The sequence below is a fragment of the Melospiza melodia genome, chromosome 9 (assembly GCF_035770615.1).
Source record: "Melospiza melodia melodia isolate bMelMel2 chromosome 9, bMelMel2.pri, whole genome shotgun sequence".
NCBI lineage: Eukaryota > Metazoa > Chordata > Aves > Passeriformes > Passerellidae > Melospiza > Melospiza melodia.
The window spans coordinates 35,813,885-35,833,767 of record NC_086202.1 but is presented as its reverse complement, the minus strand read 5'-3'; the positions used below and the strand labels follow the sequence as shown (position 1 = coordinate 35,833,767).

General features: G+C 56.7%; 1 protein-coding gene across 1 annotated transcript; it reads left to right on the top strand.

The window, feature by feature from the left end:
* Positions 1–857: 857 nt before the first annotated feature.
* Positions 858–19,760, top strand: CDH23 (cadherin related 23). The gene is made up of 29 exons (XM_063164240.1): positions 858–1,143; positions 1,987–2,120; positions 2,331–2,540; positions 3,684–3,791; positions 4,157–4,259; positions 5,096–5,221; positions 5,309–5,512; positions 5,728–6,186; positions 6,970–7,086; positions 7,694–7,918; positions 8,002–8,171; positions 9,353–9,490; positions 9,646–9,765; positions 10,181–10,358; positions 10,987–11,198; positions 12,149–12,343; positions 12,633–12,743; positions 12,968–13,097; positions 13,251–13,514; positions 13,637–13,798; positions 14,305–14,561; positions 14,818–14,915; positions 15,001–15,121; positions 15,276–15,355; positions 15,649–15,689; positions 15,955–16,015; positions 16,840–16,969; positions 17,044–17,166; positions 18,675–19,760. The coding sequence occupies exons 3-29, from the start codon at positions 2,331–2,333 to the stop codon at positions 18,999–19,001; spliced, it is 4,470 nt and encodes a 1,489-aa protein (XP_063020310.1). The 5' UTR covers positions 858–1,143; positions 1,987–2,120; the 3' UTR covers positions 19,002–19,760.
* Positions 19,761–19,883: the final 123 nt, after the last annotated feature.

The following is a 19,883-nucleotide window of genomic DNA, read 5'->3' as shown; positions in this document are numbered from 1 at the left end:
GACAAAGGGAAAGCCTTCAGATTTGGGCATCTGATGGTGCTGGGGATGGCTTCCTGGCCCAGGACAGAGCCAGGGTTTAACTGCAGGCAGCGAAGGCACAGCAGCCATGCACTGCAGGCGAGGGCAGATCTTCCGCTGCACTTGGCTCAAGCAGAGACACGAACTTGGAAACCCCTTCAGCAACAAGCACCAAAGCCAGGAAGGATGGAAACACCCTCCCTCCACTGCTCCAGGAGTTTGTGCCAGCAGTGTATGAAAAACACAGCTTTTAGGAGGAGGTTTAGGGATTATTTGAGATCCCCAGTGATGGGACCCTGATAAGGCATGACAGTGTTTGTTTTCTCCACTGCTAGGAAACGGAGAAGAATCTTGGATGTACTCTCTATAAAGATTAGATTTAATCAGCAACAAATGCCCATCTGGTGGGTTTCACTGTTCTTCAACCAGGAGGTCAGAAAACTCCTCATTTCCAGTGCCTTTCTCATAACCACCTGTGCCACCAGTGGTGGTGGCTTTGTTGGGACAAGGATGCAACAGGTCCATTTTTTAATGTTTGCCCAGCATTAGGAATTAAGTATTTGTTGGAGGCAGAGGAGTGAGCCGGTGTGCAGCTGGCCGCAGAGATCGCGTGTCTCCAGACTCATCTCTGTGGTTTTGTCCTCCTTGGACGTCGATGTGGAGGACGTTGGGCTTTTGGGTTGAGTTCCCCCATGGCGTGTGGCCCAGAGGTTTGGCAGTGTGCAGCTGGAGTCCTGCAGTGTGCGTGTAGGGCGGGCACGATCAGGAATAACCGAGTTTGACTCTCTGAGCGGTGAGCTGGATGTCTGGTGCGCCCAGAAAACCAGAAATACAGGAGGTGTTGTGCCTTCCACAGCTTCCCATGCTCGTGGCCAGCAGGGTGCTCTTCCCTTCCCCTCCACCCTCTCCTCTCACAACCCTCGTGCCTCTGCCCGTGGCCGCAGGTGCTGGTGAACCTCAATGACATCAACGACAACTGTCCCACCTTCCCGCGGCCCTACGAGGGGCCCTTCGATGTCACCGAGGGCCAGCCCGGCCCTCGTGTCTGGACTTTCCTGGCCCACGACGGCGACTCGGGGCCCAGTGGACAAGTGGAATACAGCATCATCGCCGGGGACCCCCTGGGTGAGTGGGGACACACGCACGGGGTGTCCCCTGTCCCCCTGGCTGCCCCATGGAGGAGCCTGGCTCGCAGGAGCGCGGGGAGGAAGCGCTTCAGAAACGCCATCCTCCCTCCCGGCTCGGCCTGTCGACACCAGGAAATCCTGTTTGAGCAACAGGAAACTTAACCTGTTCGTGCCCGGGCAGGGGGTGCCTGGGGCTGGTGGAGGGAAGGGGGAAAACTGCTGAGCAATAAGGGCAAAAAGAAGTTAAAAAGGCCATAAAAAAAAAGTGCAAAAACTGAGCCTTGTCCCCAAGTCCCTGTGGGGTTTGCAGGGTGTTGGGGGACTGAGTTGCTCTCCAGCACTCACAGCTCCACCAGCAGCATGGTGCAGATGGCAGAGGAGCTGGGGGCATCCCTAACCATGGAGACATCTGGATTTCCCTTGGTGAAGGGAGTGGTGACTGCTCCAGAGAATCTGGAAGGCAGAATCTGGAAGCCCAAAGCTTTTCCACAACAAGCAGGACAAGGCCTTTGGCTCGTGGAGGGTCAGTGCTGTGGAGGTCCAGTGCTGGGATGGCCCACCCTGCTCTGGCCATCCCAGGGCACAGAGGGGCTGTTGGCATCTTCAGAAAGGCCCAGAAAATGGGGACAGGCTCCTCTTGTTTGGCCATTCACCCCATCCCCTGCTCCTGGTGCTGCCTGGGGGTGCACCCTGCACAGTCCCCGGCTGTCAGTCCTCCTGTACCTGCAGTAACGGGGCATGGGCTTGTCCCCAAACCTGCCGTGCTGCCCCAACTCACAGACAAGCCCCTCCCTGGGGAGCCAAAGCCTGGTGAGAGCCAGGGCCCCGCTGTCTCCGGCAGGGGAATTTGTCATCTCGCCGGTGGAAGGAGAGCTGCGGGTGCGGAAGGACGCCGAGCTGGACCGCGAGAACATCCCCTTCTACAACCTCACCATCGCCGCCCGCGACCGGGGCGTGCCTCCCCTCAGCTCCACCGTGAGTCCCCACGCTGGCACGGGGGGCTCTGAGCTGTCCCCATGCTTAGATCCTTCCCTTTTGGTCTCTGGCTTCATTCTCCTCCCCTCCACCTCCTTCTTCGTGTCCAGAGGCCTCTCCATCCTGGGCCTCTTGCCTGGGCAGTGCAAGAAAAGGATGGGCGGCCTGGAAAGGCGCGCCACATGCCTGCCCTGCTTCTCTCCCTGGCAGATGGTGGTGGGTGTCCGCGTGCTGGACATCAACGACAACGACCCCGTGCTGCTGAACCTGCCCATGAACATCACGCTGAGCGAGAGCGCTGCCGTCTCCAGCTTCGTCACCCGCGTGCTCGCCCATGACGCCGACCAGGGCCCCAACGCGCTGCTGACCTTCGACATTACAGCGGGGAACACGGAGAATGCCTTCTACATCAACAGCACCGTACGGCCCGGGAGGGGATGGGATGCTGGGATGAGGGGGTGGGATGCTGGGATAATGGGGGTGGGAACCCAGCTGTGCAGTCTGGCATCCTTGTTCTGGCAGGAAATGCCCTAGGGGAAGCATTCCTTGCATCCCACTGGTGTTTTCTCCCTTGTTAGAGTGGCATTGTGGTGTTTTGTCCCTTCTTTTCCCCGGCAGAGTGGCATTGTGGTGTTTTCTCCCTTGTTAGAGTGGCATTGTGGTGTTTTCTCCCTTGTTTTCCCCAGCAGAGTGGCATTGTGGCGTTTTCTCCTTTGTTTCCCCAGTAGAGTGGCATTGTGGTGTTTTTTCCCTTGTTTTCCCTGGCAGTGTGGCATTGTTTGGTTTCCTCCCTTGTTTTCCCTGGCAGAGTGGCATTGTGGTGTTTTCTCCCTTGTTTTTCCCGGCAGAGTGGCATTGTGGTGCTTTGTCCCTTGTTTTCCCCACTAAAGTGACATTTTGTGGTGTTTTGTCCCTTGTTTTCCCTGGAAGAGTGGCACTGTGGTGTTTTCTCCCCTGTTTTTCCTGGTAGAGTGGCACTATGGTGTTTTCCCCACTAAAGTGGCATTGTGGTGTTTTCTCCCTTGTTTCTCCCGGCAGAGTGGCACTGTGGTGCCACTAAAGTGACATTGTGGTGTTTCCTCCGTTGTTTTCCCCACTAAAGTGACATTGTGGTGTTTCCTCCATTGTTTCTTCTGGCAGAGCGGCATTGTGGTGCCACTAAAGTGACATTGTGGTGTTTCCTCCATTGTTTTCCCCGCTGAAGTGACATTGTGGTGTTTTCTCCCTTGTTTTTCCTGGTAGAGTGGCATTATGGTGTTTTCCCCACTAAAGTGGCATTGTGGTGTTTTGTCCCTTGTTTCTCCCAGCAGAGTGGCATTGTGGTGTTTTCTCCCTTGTTTTTCCTGGTAGAGTGGCGTTGTGGTGTTTTCCCCACTAAAGTGACATTGTGGTGCTTTCTCCCTTGTTTTCCCCACTAAAGTGACATTTTGTGGTGTTTTCTCCCTTGTTTCTCCCGGCAGAGTGGCACTGTGGTGCCACTAAAGTGACATTGTGGTGCTTCCTCCCTTGTTTCCCCCACTAAAGTGGCATTTTGTGGTGTTTCCTCCCTCGTTTCCCCGGCAGAGTGGCGTTGTGTACGTGAACCGCCCGCTGGACAGGGAGCGGGTGGCCGAGTACAGGCTGACGGTGACGGTGAAGGACAACCCCGAGAACATCCGCAATGCCAGGCGGGTAATTACGGACACTGCCGGGGCCTCCGGCGGGGCAGGGGGGGAAAAATGGCCAAAACCAAGCACTGCCTTTACCCACGGTGTTTCTGATAGCAGCCCCATCGCCAGAGAGCGTCTGGGGATCACAGGGAGGGGGCTACAACCCCATTCCCAGCAGGGAACAGGAGCAGTAGGATCTAGGGCGAGTCCAAAGTCATTTGTTGACTCCATGCAACAGCAGATGTCATGGAAGGTGGGACAGTGTTGGGCTGGAGAGCTGGACAACCACAATGATAGTGGAGCATCCTTTGACTGCCCCAGAGGGGGAAGGTGGGCTCAAGGAAAGGACACTGTGGTCATCGCCCTCTTGTCCCAACTTTCCTTTAGGATTTCGACCTGCTGGTCATTTCCATAGCGGATGAGAACGACAACCGCCCCCTCTTCACCCAGAGCTCCTACCAGGCTGAGGTGATGGAGAACTCGCCCCCTGGTAGGTCTCTCTTCACTCCCTTATGTGGCTCCTGGAGACTCCCTTCAGGACTGGATGAGGGGAGATGTCTCCCTGCCGTGGTGGAGGAGAAAGGATGATGGGCAGGGCAGGGCTGCAGCTCACTGGGACAGGGATGCTGAGTTTGAGGAGCTTGTGCCTTGATGAGCCTTGAGGAGACCACAGCTTTGATTCATGCTGCATGTGGAAACCTTTCCTGGCACAAAATGGGCACCATTTGGGATTTGCTCAGCTGCAGCAGGTGCCCGTGGGATGAGCAGAGCCCTGGGGGCAGACTTGAGGGCACACATCTGCCCTATGCCCTGAAGAGGATGGGCTGCCATCTCTCCATCAGCTGGAACTGCCTTGCTCCAGGGGTTAGAGATTTTTAAAGAGCTCAGCCTGTCCAGATGGACGTTTCCCAGACAAAGAGCTAGAAACACTATTCTTACTATTTTGTGTTGTCTTCCTGCCATTTAAATTGCTCCCTGCTCCAAGACTTCAGGTATCCTGTCCCACCCTTGAGAAACATCTCAAGCAAAGGGTTTGGGTGCCTCCAGGTGACACTCTTGGTGGTAGGGCGCTGCTGCCACCCCTCTGATGGATGTGTCTGTCTGTTTGCTTTTAGCTGGATGTCCCACCACCTCTCCTGGGCCTCGCGAGTCGGTCTGCAAGGCTGCAGCAGCCACCCCCCAGTGCCTCACACCCCTTGAGGCCCGGCTCTGTCACCTCCTCCATCCATTCATTGCTGTCCCTCATGTGTCACTGGGGTGGGAGGGGGACAGGGGGGCCCTCCAGGGGACTGCCACCCTCCCTAATGCTTTTGTCATCTCGTCCAGGGACTCCTGTCACAATGCTCAATGGCCCCATCCTAGCTCTGGATGCTGACCAGGGCAGCAATGCCGTGGTGACCTACGAGCTCCTGAAGGCATCCCCGGACCTCTTTGTTATCAACAACAGGACAGGTGAGGTGGCTCAGCTGGTCTGTCCCCAGCCCAGGGCCACCAGGTCTCCATGTGGTCTGCCACCAGGCTTTTCCCCTTTTTCTCCAGGTGTGGTTTCGGTGAAGCCTGGTGGTGTGATCGACCGAGAGGCTTTGCTGGACCCTCACCTGGAATTCACACTGATGGCTCGTGATGTGGGGGGGCTGAACAGCACGGCCAGCCTGGCAGTGACCGTCCTGGATGACAATGACAACCGCCCTGTCTTCCAGCCAGCATCCATCACAGTGCGGCTGTTGGAGAACAGCCCTCCAGGTCAGCACTGGATGTCAGGGTGGGAAACGGGGTGACCCACGTGTCCCCTTGGGACTGTGAAAATCCTGCTCCCAGTGACACCATTGGCCAGGATGGGGTCAAAATCTGGGAATTGAGGCTGCCTATGTCTCTTGATGGTATTTGCCTTGGGACCAAGGGCTTGTTGCTGCTGCCCTCCAACCCTCTCTTGAGAGGGCTGTGTCCCACCTTTCCAGGCTTCTCCGTCCTCCAGGTGACAGCCACGGACGCTGACAGTGGCCTCAACCAACAGCTGGACTACCGCATTGAGGGTGGTGGCCAGGACAGGTTCCTGATCGATGCCAGCACGGGGGTGATCCGCGTGGCCAACATCACCATCGACCGCGAGGAGCGCGACGCCTACCGCCTGGTGGTGGTGGCCGTGGACCAGGGCACGCCGCCGCTGTCGGGCACGGCCACCGTCAGCATCCTCATCGACGACGTCAACGACTGCCGGCCCGAGTTCATCAACCCCATCCAGAGCGTCAGCATCCCCGAGTCTGCTCCCCCGGGCACCGTGGTGGCCGAGGTGACGGCCATCGACAGGGACCTGCACCCCCGCCTGGAGTACTACCTGCTGGGCATCGTGGCCCGCGACGACACGGACGCGCTGGTGCCCGACCAGCAGGGAGCCTTCACGGTGGATTTCAGGACAGGTAGGAGAGCGGGAAGGGAGGAGTGGGCAGTGTGGACCCCTCTCCTCGTTTCTGCTTCTACTTCTTCTTCTTCTCTGCCTGGAGGTAGGTGTCCAAGGTATGGGGCGGTGGTGCTCCTCTCCTGCCTCCCCACTGTCTCACCCTTCTCTTTCCTGTCTAACTGACTTAACTTTGCTTTCTTTTCCTGCTCTCAGTTTTGTCTCTGTGTCTGTGCTCATTCCTGTCTCCGTGCCACCGTGGTCTCCTCCATCTCACCCATCTCCACCGGCAGAGTTGGCCTCCGTTGCGGGCCGGGGGCTGCTCAGCCTTAGCAGACTGCACCCAAGCCCCCTCCCTGGGGGAGCAAGGGCCACTCCAGGGCAGGTGGTGGGCTCCTTTGGGGAAGGAGGGCCAGGAGCTCCTCACATCTCTTTTGGAAGCACAAAGCTGATCCAGACAGAAAAATTACCTTGTTGGAAAAGATACAGGACAAAGTTGTTAAAGATGCTGAGCTCAGGTGGATGGGGTTGTGCAGGGGAGCAGCAACAGCTGCTCCCAAACCACTTTTAGATACACAACAAGAACCACCTGAGGCTGTGTGGAACAGACAGGTAGGAAGGACATGGAGACCAGGGGGAGAACAGTTGTCTCTTCCTGTAGCTCTCGAGTGTTTTCCTCATTCACCCTTTGGAGGGACAGGAGAACAAGCATGGTGCAGGATGCAGCGGTGGGCTGGTACACACCCCCCTGCCCAGGCAGGGGCACAGGCACAGCCTGAGACATCCATCTTTTTGGGGTTCCCAGGAGCTGTGAAGATCAAAACTCCCCTCAACCGTGAACTAGTGGCCACCTACGAGGTCACCATCTCTGTCCATGACAACGCCAGCGAAGTCATCGACCGCTCGGTCAGCGTGCCCAATGGTAAGGGAGGGCACAGGGACTGGCACAGCCTTCCCAGGCACCAGTGAAGCTTCTGGATAACCAGCAGCTCTCCCACCTTCCTCTCCATCCTGACCAGCAGCATTTCCAGTGGGACCAGTCCCGTCAGGTTCAGGTTCTCCCCTGAGGACTCCTTTAGAGAATGTCCCAGAAATCCCAGGGCTGCAGTGGGTGTGGGAAGGACTTTGTGCCCATAACCTTACCATGGGAGGAAAGGACTGTGTGCCCATAATCTTATAATGGGAGGAAAGGACTGTGTGCCCATAACCCTTCCATGGGAGACACTCATCTCTTCATTACCATTCCTATGGTATCTCGCCACCCCACTATGGGTAAATTCAGGCTCATGTGAGAAGACACAAAGCTCAGGAGCAGGTGTCCCACTGCAGCATAGGAGCACCCATAGCGTGCTCAGGGCATAGTGTCTTTGGGGCATACTAATTTTTTTCTTGATGAACCAGCACCTGCTGGCTCTCCTGGACTTTCACATTTGTGCCTTTACAACCCTCCTTCAACCCAACCTTCCTTCCCTTCTCTTTCTCATTGGTTCTTCTCTTCTCTCCCTCTGTGGTCTCCGCCATGGCCACAGCCAAGCTGACAGTCAACGTCTTGGACGTCAATGACAACACGCCCCGCTTCCGCCCCTTTGGGGTCACCTACTTCACTGAGCGGATCCTGGAGGGAGCCACGCAGGGCACCACACTCATCTCCATCTCAGCAGTGGACCCAGACAAAGGTGCCAATGGGCAGATCACCTACGAGCTGCTGAACCTCTCTCCGGAAGGTTACGCCTGTCTGGAAGACCCTTCGGCAGGTTGGTGGCCTGGGGACGTGGGACTCTGGGGCAGGTGGGTGACCTGGGTCAGGTTTCTCATTCCGGGGTCTGCCATCCTCTAGGGAAGGTTGTGGCCAACAGGACGGTGGACTATGAGGAGGTGCAGTGGCTGAACTTCACCGTCCGTGCCTCCGACAACGGCTCTCCCCGCCGATCCGCTGAGATCCCCGTATACCTGCAGATCGTGGACATCAATGACAACAACCCTGTTTTCAGCCAACCCTCCTACCAGGTGAGCACTCCTGTCAAACTGGGGGTGTGTTGGGCTGCTGAGGACAGGCACAGAGCTGGGGGTTCTCCAAGGACACCTTCTCTTCCCTCTGCCTGTGCTTGAGCCATTTGGAGAAAATGGCCAACGCTGGCACGCGCTTTGTGCTTTGTGCCAACACCTTGCTGGGAGTCTGGCTGTGCCCAGTTGTCTTGGTTTGGAAAGACAGGAGTCTGCTGAGGAAGGCAGGAGCCTCCCCTGAAAATGAAGAATGTAAACCCTCCCCAGCCCTCCCAATTGCTCTGAATTTTAAATTAAGGGGCTCTCAGGCAAAAAATATGGGAGCAGGAAATAACAGTTCTTTAATAGGGAAGGAAAATAAAAAGGATAAAATAAACAATGCAGAACAACACTGAAAGAGCCAGAAGCCAAACTGACACCCTGTGGGTCAGGGTGTTGGTGGCAGTGCCATTGGAAATGTGGCTCAGCCCTCCTGCAGTGTCAGGGGTGGTTCTGTTGGAGCAGGGATCCTGTAGAGAAGGATGTATTCTTCCTCTGAAGATCCAGGGGAAGGAGAGGCAGCTGATGTTCCTCTGGGGAATCCCATGGAGAAAGCCGTGCTGGTGTCTCAAAACCTCTGGATTATATCTGGGTAGCAATGCTTGGCTCCTCCCTCTGGATTATATCTGGGTAGCAATGCTTGGCTCCTCCCCCTGGATTATATCTGGGTAGCAATGCTTGGCTCCTCCCTCTGGATTATATCTGGGTAGCAATGCTTGGCTCCTCCCTCTGGATTATATCTGGGTAGCAATGCTTGGCTCCTCCCTCTGGATTATATCTGGGTAGCAATGCTTGGCTCCTCCCCCTGGATTATATCTGGGTAGCAATGCTTGGCTCCTCCCCCTGGGCGGAGCATCTCCCAATGGGATGTTATAGTTCTTATCAGCCACGCAGTGACATTCAATAGTCTGTTATCAGCAATGTCCCCTCCTGAGGGAGGTGTGATTGTGGTCACTCAGAGAGAGAGATAAGGCAAGCTGCCCACTTGACAAAGGTAATCTGCCATACAGATGGTAATGGAAAACATCTTGCATTGCAATCTGGAGCACCAGTGCTGGGTGCCAGCTGTGCCAGCTGTGCCCTCGGTTGCTGCCCGCTGCGACAGCAGGGGCTGAGCCAGTCCTGCCTTGCTGCCTCTGTTGCAGAAAGCTGTGTTTGAGGACGTGCCCTTGGGCACGGTCATCCTGAGCGTCACGGCCACCGATGCGGATTCCGGGCAGTTCGCTCTCATCCAGTACAGCCTGAGCGACGGAGAGGGCAAGTTTGGGATAAATCCCAACACGGTAAGGAGCCAACCGAGGCTGGAACAGAGCAGGGGAAGGGAGGGGAGGCTGAAATGGTCCCAGCTTGTGCCTTGCTCCCACACCTCACCTTGTGCCCCTTCTTGAGTACCAGCTCTGCCAGACGAGGTCCACCTGAAGGTCTCTGTGTGCTGCAGGGTGACATCTACATCCTGTCAGCCCTGGACCGGGAAAAGAAGGATCACTACACTCTGACGGCCGTGGCCAGGGACAACCCTGGGGATGTCTCCAGCAACCGTCGGGAGAACTCTGTGCAGGTAGGGCCCTCCTCCTCCTCCCGTCACCCCTTGGGTGCTGGCCACCAGCAAGAAGGTGTTAAAGCCCCACCTTTCCTCCCAGGGGCTGGACTGGGGGGAATTGGGCAGAAGGAAGAGCGGGTGACGCCGGGAGCCGTGGGGTGGATGCTGCAGGGCACTTTGTGCTGCGGGGACAGCACGTCGACAGGAGGGGCAGGCAAGGGTGACACTATTGTCTGCAGTGCTGTGGCATGAATGGCTGCCCCAGCCACGGCGGCCCCCATTGTTGGAGGCAGGAATTCAGCTGGTGGAGTTAAACAAATAGCAGGAAGGGCACCTCTCTGCAGCAGCAGAGCTGCAGGTCACAGCAGGGGTACGGCCCCAGGGGCTGCCCAGCCTTCCCCAGCCTCACACCTTTGGCTGTGCTTTGCCAAAGGTGCTGATCACGGTGCTGGACATCAACGACGTCAGGCCCCAGTTCAGCAAGAGCCAGTTCAGCACCAGCGTGTACGAGAATGAGCCGGCAGGGACATCAGTGATCACCATGAGTGCCACCGACCTGGACGAGGGGGACAACGGCGTGGTGACCTACAGCATCGAGGGTCCTGGAGCAGGTGGGTGCTGGGGCAGGGGCTCTTCCCAGGGAGGAGGGTTATGAGGAGGAAGGAGTCATGGGCACCAAGCCCACACCCCATCTCCTGTGGCTGCTCTGGACTCCTGGGAGCGATACTGAAAGTGGGAGCTTTCTCCATTTGTCTGCAGTTTCCAGTTCTCATCTCATGGTGTGGGATGTTAGGGCTTTGCCTGCCTTTGTCCTACAGCCAGCCTTGGCTTATGCTCTTGTCTTCCTCACCCCAGCAGAACTTTCTGTTAGACCCAGTGTGTCTTGGAGCAGACTCACTGCCTGCTTCAGGTGAAGGCTTTGAGGGGCAAAGAGGTGTGGGTGGATAGTGATAGTGCCTGAAATCCAGGATATCTGCACACTGAGAAATTGCAGAAATCAGCCAAAAGCTCCACTGTGCCAGCCTGGGCAGGAGTGAAGCACAGACGGGGCTGACCAGGGAGCAGGTCCCAGAGACAAGGATGTGGCAATGGGCTGGCATGCTCTGAAAGCCCTGACACCACCCACACCCCTGGCCTGCTGTGGGGGTGCATTCCAGCTGGTTATACCCATTTCCAGTCACCATTTATCTGGTGCAAAGCATCCTGAGCCAGAGGTGTGGGGCTTTTCTCTCTCCCCAGAGGCTTTCAAGATCAATAAGGACTCCGGGCTGGTCACATCCCGGCGGCGCCTGCAGTCCTACGAGAGGTTCAACCTGACTGTGGTGGCCACGGACAAGGGGCATCCCCCTCTCTGGGGCACCACCATGCTCCACATCGAGGTCATCGACATCAATGACAACCGCCCCGTCTTCGTGCGCCCGCCCAACGGCACCATCCTGCACATCAAGGAGGTGAATCCCTTGGGAAGGAGCAGGGCCATGGCATGTTGGGAGTGAGTTCAGGGGCTCTCCTGCCCGTAACAGCAAAATCCAAACTCCATCTCCGCTGGGGATGCAACCAGACCTTGATTTAGGATGTGGCAAGAGGGTTTGGGTCATGGGGGTGGACGTTCCAAAACGTGTGAGCAGGGTGGTGGGGCGGATTTGGGGAACAGAAACCCCAGCAGCACTGGGAATTAGTAAACAGCCGGTGCGTGCAGACCGTGTTTATAAACATGGGCTGGAAATGCTGACACTGGAGATGCTTCTGCTTTCTGGGAAGCCAGGCTTGACTCAGCCAGCCCCCAGTGCACGTCTCAGCCAGTCCCCAGCCACCAGCCCAGAGGGGATCATGGCTCTGTGTTGCCATCCCCCTGCTGGGTTTCGGGTGGGGGGAGCTTGCTGACCTCCAAACCAAGGGATTTTGGACCAAGGGGGCCTGGAGGGGCAGGGGGAGCAGGGGGTTTGCATGCAGTGCCAAGGCTGAAGGGCTGTTGTGGTGGTGTGAGGTCCCCAGGATGAGGTGAGAGATGACAATTTGACTCCATGTTCCCAGAAGGCTGATTGATATGATATGATATGATATGATATGATATGATATGATATGATATTAATGATATACTAAAACTATTCTAAAGAAAGAGAAAGGATACATCAGAAGGCTAAACAAGAATGATAGTGAAAGCTCGTGACTGACTCCTCAGAGTCCGACACAGCTGATGGCGACTGCTCATTAATTAAAAACAATTCACATGGAACCCATCAAAGATGCACCTGTTAGTAAACGATCTCCACATTCCCAAGCAATCAGATAGTTATGTTTTCATTCTTTTCTGAGGCCTCTTAGTTTCTCAGGAGAAAATCCTGGGCAAAGAGGGTTTTCCAGAAAATGCCATGGTGACAGGCTGTGTGTGGGCACGCAGGAGATCCCCCTGCGGTCCAATGTCTACGAGGTGTATGCCACGGACAAAGACGAGGGTCTCAACGGAGAGGTGCTCTACAGCCTGCTGAAGACAGGGGCAGGGAACAAGGACTGGGAGTATTTCACCATCGACTCGGTCAGCGGGCTGATCCAGACAGCCATGCGGCTGGACAGGGAGCAGCAGGCAGTGTACAACGTGAGCCAGCCAGGCCCTGGGGCCGTGGGTCCCTGCGGGGCTGGTGGGATGCACGGGATGTGGTGGGGATGGCATCATGATGACACGGTGGTGGAGGTGTCACACCTTAGCAGGAACTGGGTGGTTATCAAGTGTCTTAGGGGGGTTGCATCCTGGTGGGCCAGCACCCAATTCCCTGTTAAGTCCCCCCAAAATTCTCCAGCATCCAGCTGTCCTCTCTCTGTCCCTGCCTCAGTGATGTCTCCCAGCCTGGTTTTGCCCAGGACAGCCCTTTTGCCTCTCTCCCCAGCTGATCATCGTGGCCTCCGACCAGGGCCAGCCACCCTACGAGACCATGCAGCCCCTGCAGGTAGAGCTCGATGACATCGATGACAATGAACCCATCTTCCTCAGGCCACCTGTAAGGCACCAGGGCAAAGGGGGTGGGGCGCAGGGGATGCAGGGGATGCAGGGAATGCAGGGGATGCAGGGGTGGGGATGCCAGTGATCACGTGTGATGAAGCGTGCACACCTGGGCGTCGCCATGGTGGGGAGCACCGGTGGGATTTGTCTGCTTTGGTTTAAAACAACCCCAACATTTAATTTAAGTGCTCATGACGTTCCTTTCCCTGGGGTCTCTGGCAGAGGGACAGTCCCCAGTTCCAGGCACTCTCTGTCCCCGAGCACTCGCCGCCAGGCACCGTGGTGGGGAATGTCACCGGCGCGGTGGACGCGGATGAGGGCTCCAACGCCATCGTCTACTACTTCATAGCAGGTGGGTGTGGAGATGGCAGCTCTGTGTCCCTCCCCACACACTCCCCTCACTCACCCAGGATTTCCATCCTCTCCTTGCTGCCCCTCTGCCCTGCTCGATGGCCGAGGTGGCGTTTTGGAAGAGGACTGACTGGGGATGCCTTTCTGCACCCAGCTGGGAACGAGGAGAGCAACTTCCAGCTGAGCCGGGAGGGGAAGCTGAAGGTCCTGCGGGACCTGGACCGGGAGAAGGAGCCATACCACTCCATCATCGTCAAGGCATCCAGCCAGAGGAACTGGGCTCCTCCCCGGGGCCAGCAGGCAGCCAGGGCCCAGTTCTGGGACCTCAGCGAGGACCTGACCCTGCAGGAGGTGCGGATCTTCCTGGATGACATCAATGACCAGGCCCCCCAGTTCACCAAGTCAGAGTACACGGCGGGTAAGAGGTGCCAGGGGCTGGGGGGCACCTGGAGCCAGAGGTAATCCAGGAAAATCCAGCAGGGTAAAGGGGCAGTGAGAGCCAGCCTGGCCCCAGGTCCCTTTCCCATCTCTCCCTCAAAGGGGTTGCCACCGATGCCAAGGTGGGGTCGGAGCTGATCCGAGTGCTGGCAGTGGACGCCGACGTGGGCAACAACAGCCTGGTCCTGTACCACATCCTGGGCATCCGCTACATCAAGCAGCACTCCAACGACTCCGAGGAGGTGGCCAACATCTTCAGCATTGGTGGGTGCCCAGCCTGCTGCAGGAGCATGGGGCCTTGGGCAGAGGCATCCCTGTGGCCAAAGGTGTCCCTGTGGCTGGGGTCACTGATCCCATGTGACAGTGTTCACAGGGGTCTGAGGATGAGGGAAGAGACGTGGACCTGACTCCATGTTTCTGAAGGCTTGATTTATTATTTTATGATATATATTGTATTAAAACTATACTAAAAGAATAGAAGAAAGGATTTCATCAGAAGGCTGGCTAAGAATAGAATAGGAAAGAATGATAACAAAGGCTTTGTCTCAGACAGAGAGTCCGAGCCAGCTGACTGTGATTGGCCATTAATTAGAAACAACCACATGAGACCAATCACAGATGCACCTGTTGCATTCCTCAGCAGCAGATAATCATTGTTTACATTTTGTTCCTGAGGCCCCTCAGCTTCTCAGGAGAAAAAATCCTAAGGAAAGGATTTTCCATAAAAGATGCCTGTGACAATCCCGGGCTTGTCACCGTTCATTCCACAGGAACCCTTGATGGCATCCTGCGAACCTTCGACCTCTTCACTGCCTACAACCCCGGCTACTTTGTGGTGGACATTATGGCCTCTGACCTGGTGGGCCACAACGACACGGCCATCGTGGGGATTTACATCCTGCGGGACGACCAGCGGGTCAAGATCATCATCAACGAGATCCCTGACAGGGTCAGGCAGTTCGAGGAGGAGTTCATCAGCCTGCTCTCCAACATCACCGGCGCCATCGTCAACACGGATGATGTGCAGGTAACCATCCGCCTTGGAGCTTGCTTTGGGGGGTAGATGATCTTCCACATGCTGTTTGGGAGGTCTCCTTCGTGGGAGTCCTGCCTGGATAACCACAGACACCCCTGAGTTCTGAAGGTGATGGAAACATCCCAGGTTGGAGTGTACTGTGGGGGTCCAGATGACGCTTGAGGGTGTCCTGCCACATGAGCACACCTCGAGGATGCTCAGGAGGAGACTCCTGTCCCACCCTGCAGACCTCGCTTTCTCTCTCCAGTTCCACGTTGACAAGAAGGGCCGGGTGAACTTTGCCCAGACGGAGCTGCTGATCCACGTGGTGAACAGGGAGACCAACCGCATCCTGGACGTGGAGCGGTACATCCCCCGTCCCCCCGCCCAGCCTGGCTCCCCGGGCACCCCGCGTCACGTCAGGGGGCCCAAGCAACCCTTCTCTTCCCAGGGTCATTCAGATGATAGACGAGAACAAGGAGCAGCTGAGGAATCTCTTCAGGAACTACAACGTGCTGGACGTGCAGCCTGCCATCACTGCCCGGGCGCCCGACGACCTCTCGGCTCTGCAGGTACGGGTCCAGCTGGGCTGGGAGGGGCTGCCCGCAGCCCTCTGGGGGAGGTGTCCCTTCCCACGGGCACTGCTCAGTGCTGGAGAGCTGTTCCACCCGGATAACTTGGGGCGTGTGGCCCCTGGAGGTTCCCCCACGCCTCTGTCTCTCCTAGATGGCAATCATCGTGCTGGCTGTCCTGCTCTTCCTGGCTGCCATGCTCTTCATCCTCATGAACTGGTACTACCGGACAGTGTGAGTGACCCCTGGGCTCTGCCCAGCCCCTGCCATGTCCCCTTAGACCAGGGGGACCAGCGTGGCTTCTCCTGGGCCTGGAAATGCCAGCAAGCAGAGGAGGGCGTCAGCTTCCTCCAAAATGCATGGTTTTAATGGTGTTAGTACATCTCCCCTCAAAGCTCCCCTGCCTTATTTAACATTTATTATTGATTGCACACCCTGTTATGAAGGGTTATTGCAAATCTGTGTGTCCTCCTCCTTTCCAGCATCTTCCTTACTTTCTACCCCAACTGGCTGTGTTTCTTTTGCAGGCACAAAAGGAAACTGAAAGCCATCGTGGCTGGCTCCACTGGTGAGCAGTGTTTGGGGTGTCCCAGCTGCATGGCAGAGTGGGGTGTCGCAGGGACACATGGGGGACATCATGGCGTGTATATCAGAGGTGATCCTGCCCAGCAAGGTGTCATGCTGGGAGGCTTTTCTCAGCATCAAGCTCTGTTTTACTTGCCACACCCCACCGTGTTTCTCACTGCCTTTTTGGTTCCTCTTTATCCCTCCCTGACAAAGAAGTGTCACCCCATGGTTTGCTGCCCTGTAACTCTCACCCCTGCCTGTTGCAGGGAACAGAGGCTTCATGGACATCATGGACATGCCAAACACCAACAAGTACTCCTTTGATGGGTGAGTGCCACCTCCTGGGGCTGGAGGCTGCTCCCAAGAGAGGCATGCCTGTGTTTTGGAGCCAGGAGGTAGAGACACGATGTCTGCTCTGCCCTGCGTGGTGCATTACTGATCCTGGGACACGCGCTCGCTCTGAGAGCTTTATAAGCTAAAAAATATTATTATTTCTTCTGTGGCTCCATCTCTGCCAATCCTGGCCAGGTTTGGGGTAAGCAGAGATAGTGGGCAGGGTTTGACACACATCTGGATCCGGAGCAGCCAAATTCATACCTGCACAGGGCAGGAGGAGGCAGTGCAGCCTCAGCATCAGGCTCGGGACAGGGTTAGGGATAATGTTAATGTTCAGGAACACATAATTACCAGAATGATTTATGTGCAGGTGCTTTTATTGAAGAGCTCTGGGCGTCAGGGGTACAAACCCAAATCTGACCCCAACATGGGTTCGGGATGAACATGTTTTTATATTCTATCGTTATATAGCTTTCATGTTAATTATTAAACTTATATTGTTCTGTTGTATACATAGATTTCATCCAAGCATAGGCCCCTCGTGGTCCCCCTCAAACTTCTAACATAGTTCCTCACGATTCTTCTTACGATTAGACAATAATTATATTTAATTACTAAACAATCATCACATCTACCAATTATATCATTTATCACATACTCCTTACGCAGGTGCAGTTTCACATGACCTGGCAAACACAAAGCCTAACATTTTCAGCATCCATTTTTAACATTTTTCCAGGGCCCCTCTAAGTCTAGTTTCTTTCTCATTCCCCGGAATTTCATGATCTTAAAACCTTTTACTGTTGATGACGCAGGGCCAACCCGGTGTGGCTGGACCCCTTCTGCAGGAACATGGAGCTGGCGGCGCAGGCGGAGCACGAGGACGACCTGCCGGAGAACCTGAGCGAGATCACGGACCTGTGGAACAGCCCGGCGCGCACCCACGTGAGACCCGGCCCCGCCGCGGGACCCCTGGGTGCCCTCGGTGCCGCCGCGCTGAGCCGCCCGTGTCCCCGCAGGGCACCTTCGGCCGGGAGCCCTCGGCCGCCAAGCCCGAGGATGACCGCTACCTGCGCGCCGCCATCCAGGAGTACGACAACATCGCCAAGCTGGGGCAGATCATGCGGGAGGGACCCATCAAGGTGAGCGTTTAGGGTGTCCTGCGCCCAGGAGTCCCCTCTGCACCTTCCAGGTTCTCCGCGCCGCAGGGTGGTGCCGCTCCAAAACGCGCTGGGACGAGGCCGGGCTCCCTCTGAGCGAGCCGCCCGCCCCGGATAACGCACGGTCTCTCCCCCCCGGCCAGGGCACGCTCCTGAAGGTGGTGCTGGATGATTACATGCGCCTGAAAAAGCTCTTTGCCCAGCGGATGGTGCATAAGGCCACCGCCAGCCAGGGCGACCGCTCCTCGGTCTCGGAGGTAGAGGGGTGTGCGTGGCTCTGGGGACAGGCTTGCCGTGCCCTCTGGGATGCAGTGTGTCCTCCTGGCCCCGCAGGCTCTGGTCGCTGTCACCAGTGCTGCCCCCACTCTCTGCTCGGTCAAAACAAGCCAGATAGTGGTTTTCCACTGGTTCTCACTGCTGTTTTTTCACTGGTTTTCCAGGATGCTGGTTCCCCACAGTGGCTGCCTGTGTTTCCTCTGATCAGCACACACCACCTTCTCCCTCGGTCTCTCCGAGCCCAGGAGAGGACGCCCCTCTTTGCAGACTGGGCTCTGTCCATCAGCTCCCATTTCTGCCAAGGCTGGCCAAAGCTGTGGGGGATCATCTTCCCTTCCTCCTGCTTCTCTGGTTTTTGCCTCAAAAACACAGGGTTCTGAGGCAAAAATGCTGGGATGGAGAGTGTTGGTGCAGAAGGGCTGGTTTGGGGAGAAGAAATTCCTCCTGTGGCCTTCTGCCCTTCATGGGGGTGCAAAAGGAGGGGAGAAGAGAGCAGAGGACAGCAGTGGGGTGGGAGATGCCTTTCAGCCCTTCTGCCCTCCTCTATCCATGCCCCTATTCCCCTTCAGCCCCATCCAGCCTTCCTTCATCTTCTTTCCCTGTCTGCCTCCTGTCCTTCCACTTTCATACAAGCCCAGATTCCAACCCAGGTCCAAACTCCTTCTTGGCCACTCTGGGGGCAGCTGGTGCCTGAGCTGGGGCATCTGCCCAGGGATGGAGCAGTGCCCAAAATGGGGCATCTGCCCAGGAATGGAGCAGTGCCCAAAGTGGGGCATCTGCCCAGGGATGGAGCAGTGCCTGAGCTGGGGCATCTGCCCGGGGATGGAGCAGTGCCTGAGCTGGGGCATCTGCCCGGGGATGGAGCAGTGCCTGAGCTGGGGCATCTGCCCAGGGATGGAGCAGTGCCTGAGCTGGGGCATCTGCCCAGGGATGGAGCAGTGCCTGAGCTGGGGCATCTGCCCAGGGATGGAGCAGTGCCTGAGCTGGGGCATCTGCCCAGGGATGGAGCAGTGCCCAAAGTGGGGCATCTGCCCAGGGATGGAGCAGTGCCTGAGCTGGGGCATCTGCCCGGGGATGGAGAGACCCATCTGGAGGTCATCTCCTGGTGATCCCCATCACCGTGCTCTGAGGGTGCTTCACAAGAGGAGGGCCCTTCCCTCCGGGAAGCCGGGAGCTGCCCTGGTGATTCTCCCTCCGTCACGGCTCTCTTGCAGCTGATCCAGAAGGAGCTGGAGGACGAGGAGGAGGAGCGCAGCCCCAGCCAGGGCAGCCTGCGCTTCCGGCACAAGCAGCCGGTGGAGCTCAAGGGTCCGGACGGCATCCACGTCGTGCACGGCAGCACGGGCACCCTGCTCGCCTCCGACCTCAACAGCCTGCCCGAGGACGACCAGAAGGTGCTGGGCCGCTCGCTGGAGACTCTGACCGCCGACTGCGGGGGCTACAGCGACCACAACGCGCGCACCGAGTCGGCCAAGTCCACGCCCTTGCACAAGATGCGGGAGGTGATCATGGAGAGCCCTCTGGAGATCACCGAGTTATGACGAGCGCTGCTCTGCTCCTCCAGGCCAGCCGGGGATGAAGCCCAGAGCAGGGGGCCGTGCTGGGGGCCAGGGCGCTGCTCGGCCCCCGCTCCCCCCCGCAGGAGTCCGGGCTGGCCGGTGCGCATCGCTCCTTGGAGAGCTTGGCCCCGGCAGAGGGCTCTCAGGACCGGAATGCTTTTACTCGCCTGTCATTTATCCATGAAACCATTAAATTTTTTTTATTTTTCTTATTAAAAAAAAAAAAAGGGTTTTTTTTCTAAAAAAAAAAAGAGGGAGAAAAGAAAAGCTAAATGAATCTGATGAGTCCAGACTGGACAGGGGGGAGGAAGGTGCAGTGAGGATACAGATGATGTGCTGCCGCAGCATCCCCGGGCACAGGCTGGGGACAAGCAGCTGTCACACCTCGACCACGAGCATGGGGAGGGCCAGGGAAGCGTGGGGAGAGACCAAATCCTTTTGGCATTAACGTCACCTTTCCAGTAAGGAAAGACCCAAAAAATTAAAAAGAAAAAAAAAAATCCCAAACCCAAAGACATTCCTCCATTTTGCTGGCTTTACCAAAACTTGTTGCAATGTCGAAAAACAGAGAGAGGCTAACTGGGGCTTCTGGATGTCGAGTGCTCGTGCGTGTCTTTTGTTGCCCTTTTCTTTCCCCTTCTCTCTTGCATTTGGGTTTGTTTGTTCGGGGGTTTGTTTCCAGTCGTGACCTTGTGGAGAGTTTCGGGCACGGTCTGTTACGGGACTCAGAAATACACTGTCTATGGCTTTGGGTAACCTGTCTGTCGTCCTTCCTGCCCACATCCATCAGGCCCAAGCCCCCTTTGGGAACTGAATTCCCTCTTTTAACTCACCCCTCAATCCATCATCTGCACGGGACGCCGC

Excerpts from the sequence above, each read along its gene's own strand:
- CDH23 (XM_063164240.1), top strand. The coding sequence starts at position 2,331 with ATGGTGGTGGGTGTCCGCGTGCTGGACATCAACGACAACGACCCCGTG. Across the intron at positions 5,222-5,308 it reads TGTTATCAACAACAGGACAG|GTGTGGTTTCGGTGAAGCCT; the intron begins GTGAGGTGGCTC and ends CTTTTTCTCCAG. Across the intron at positions 9,766-10,180 it reads GTCGGGAGAACTCTGTGCAG|GTGCTGATCACGGTGCTGGA; the intron begins GTAGGGCCCTCC and ends GCTTTGCCAAAG.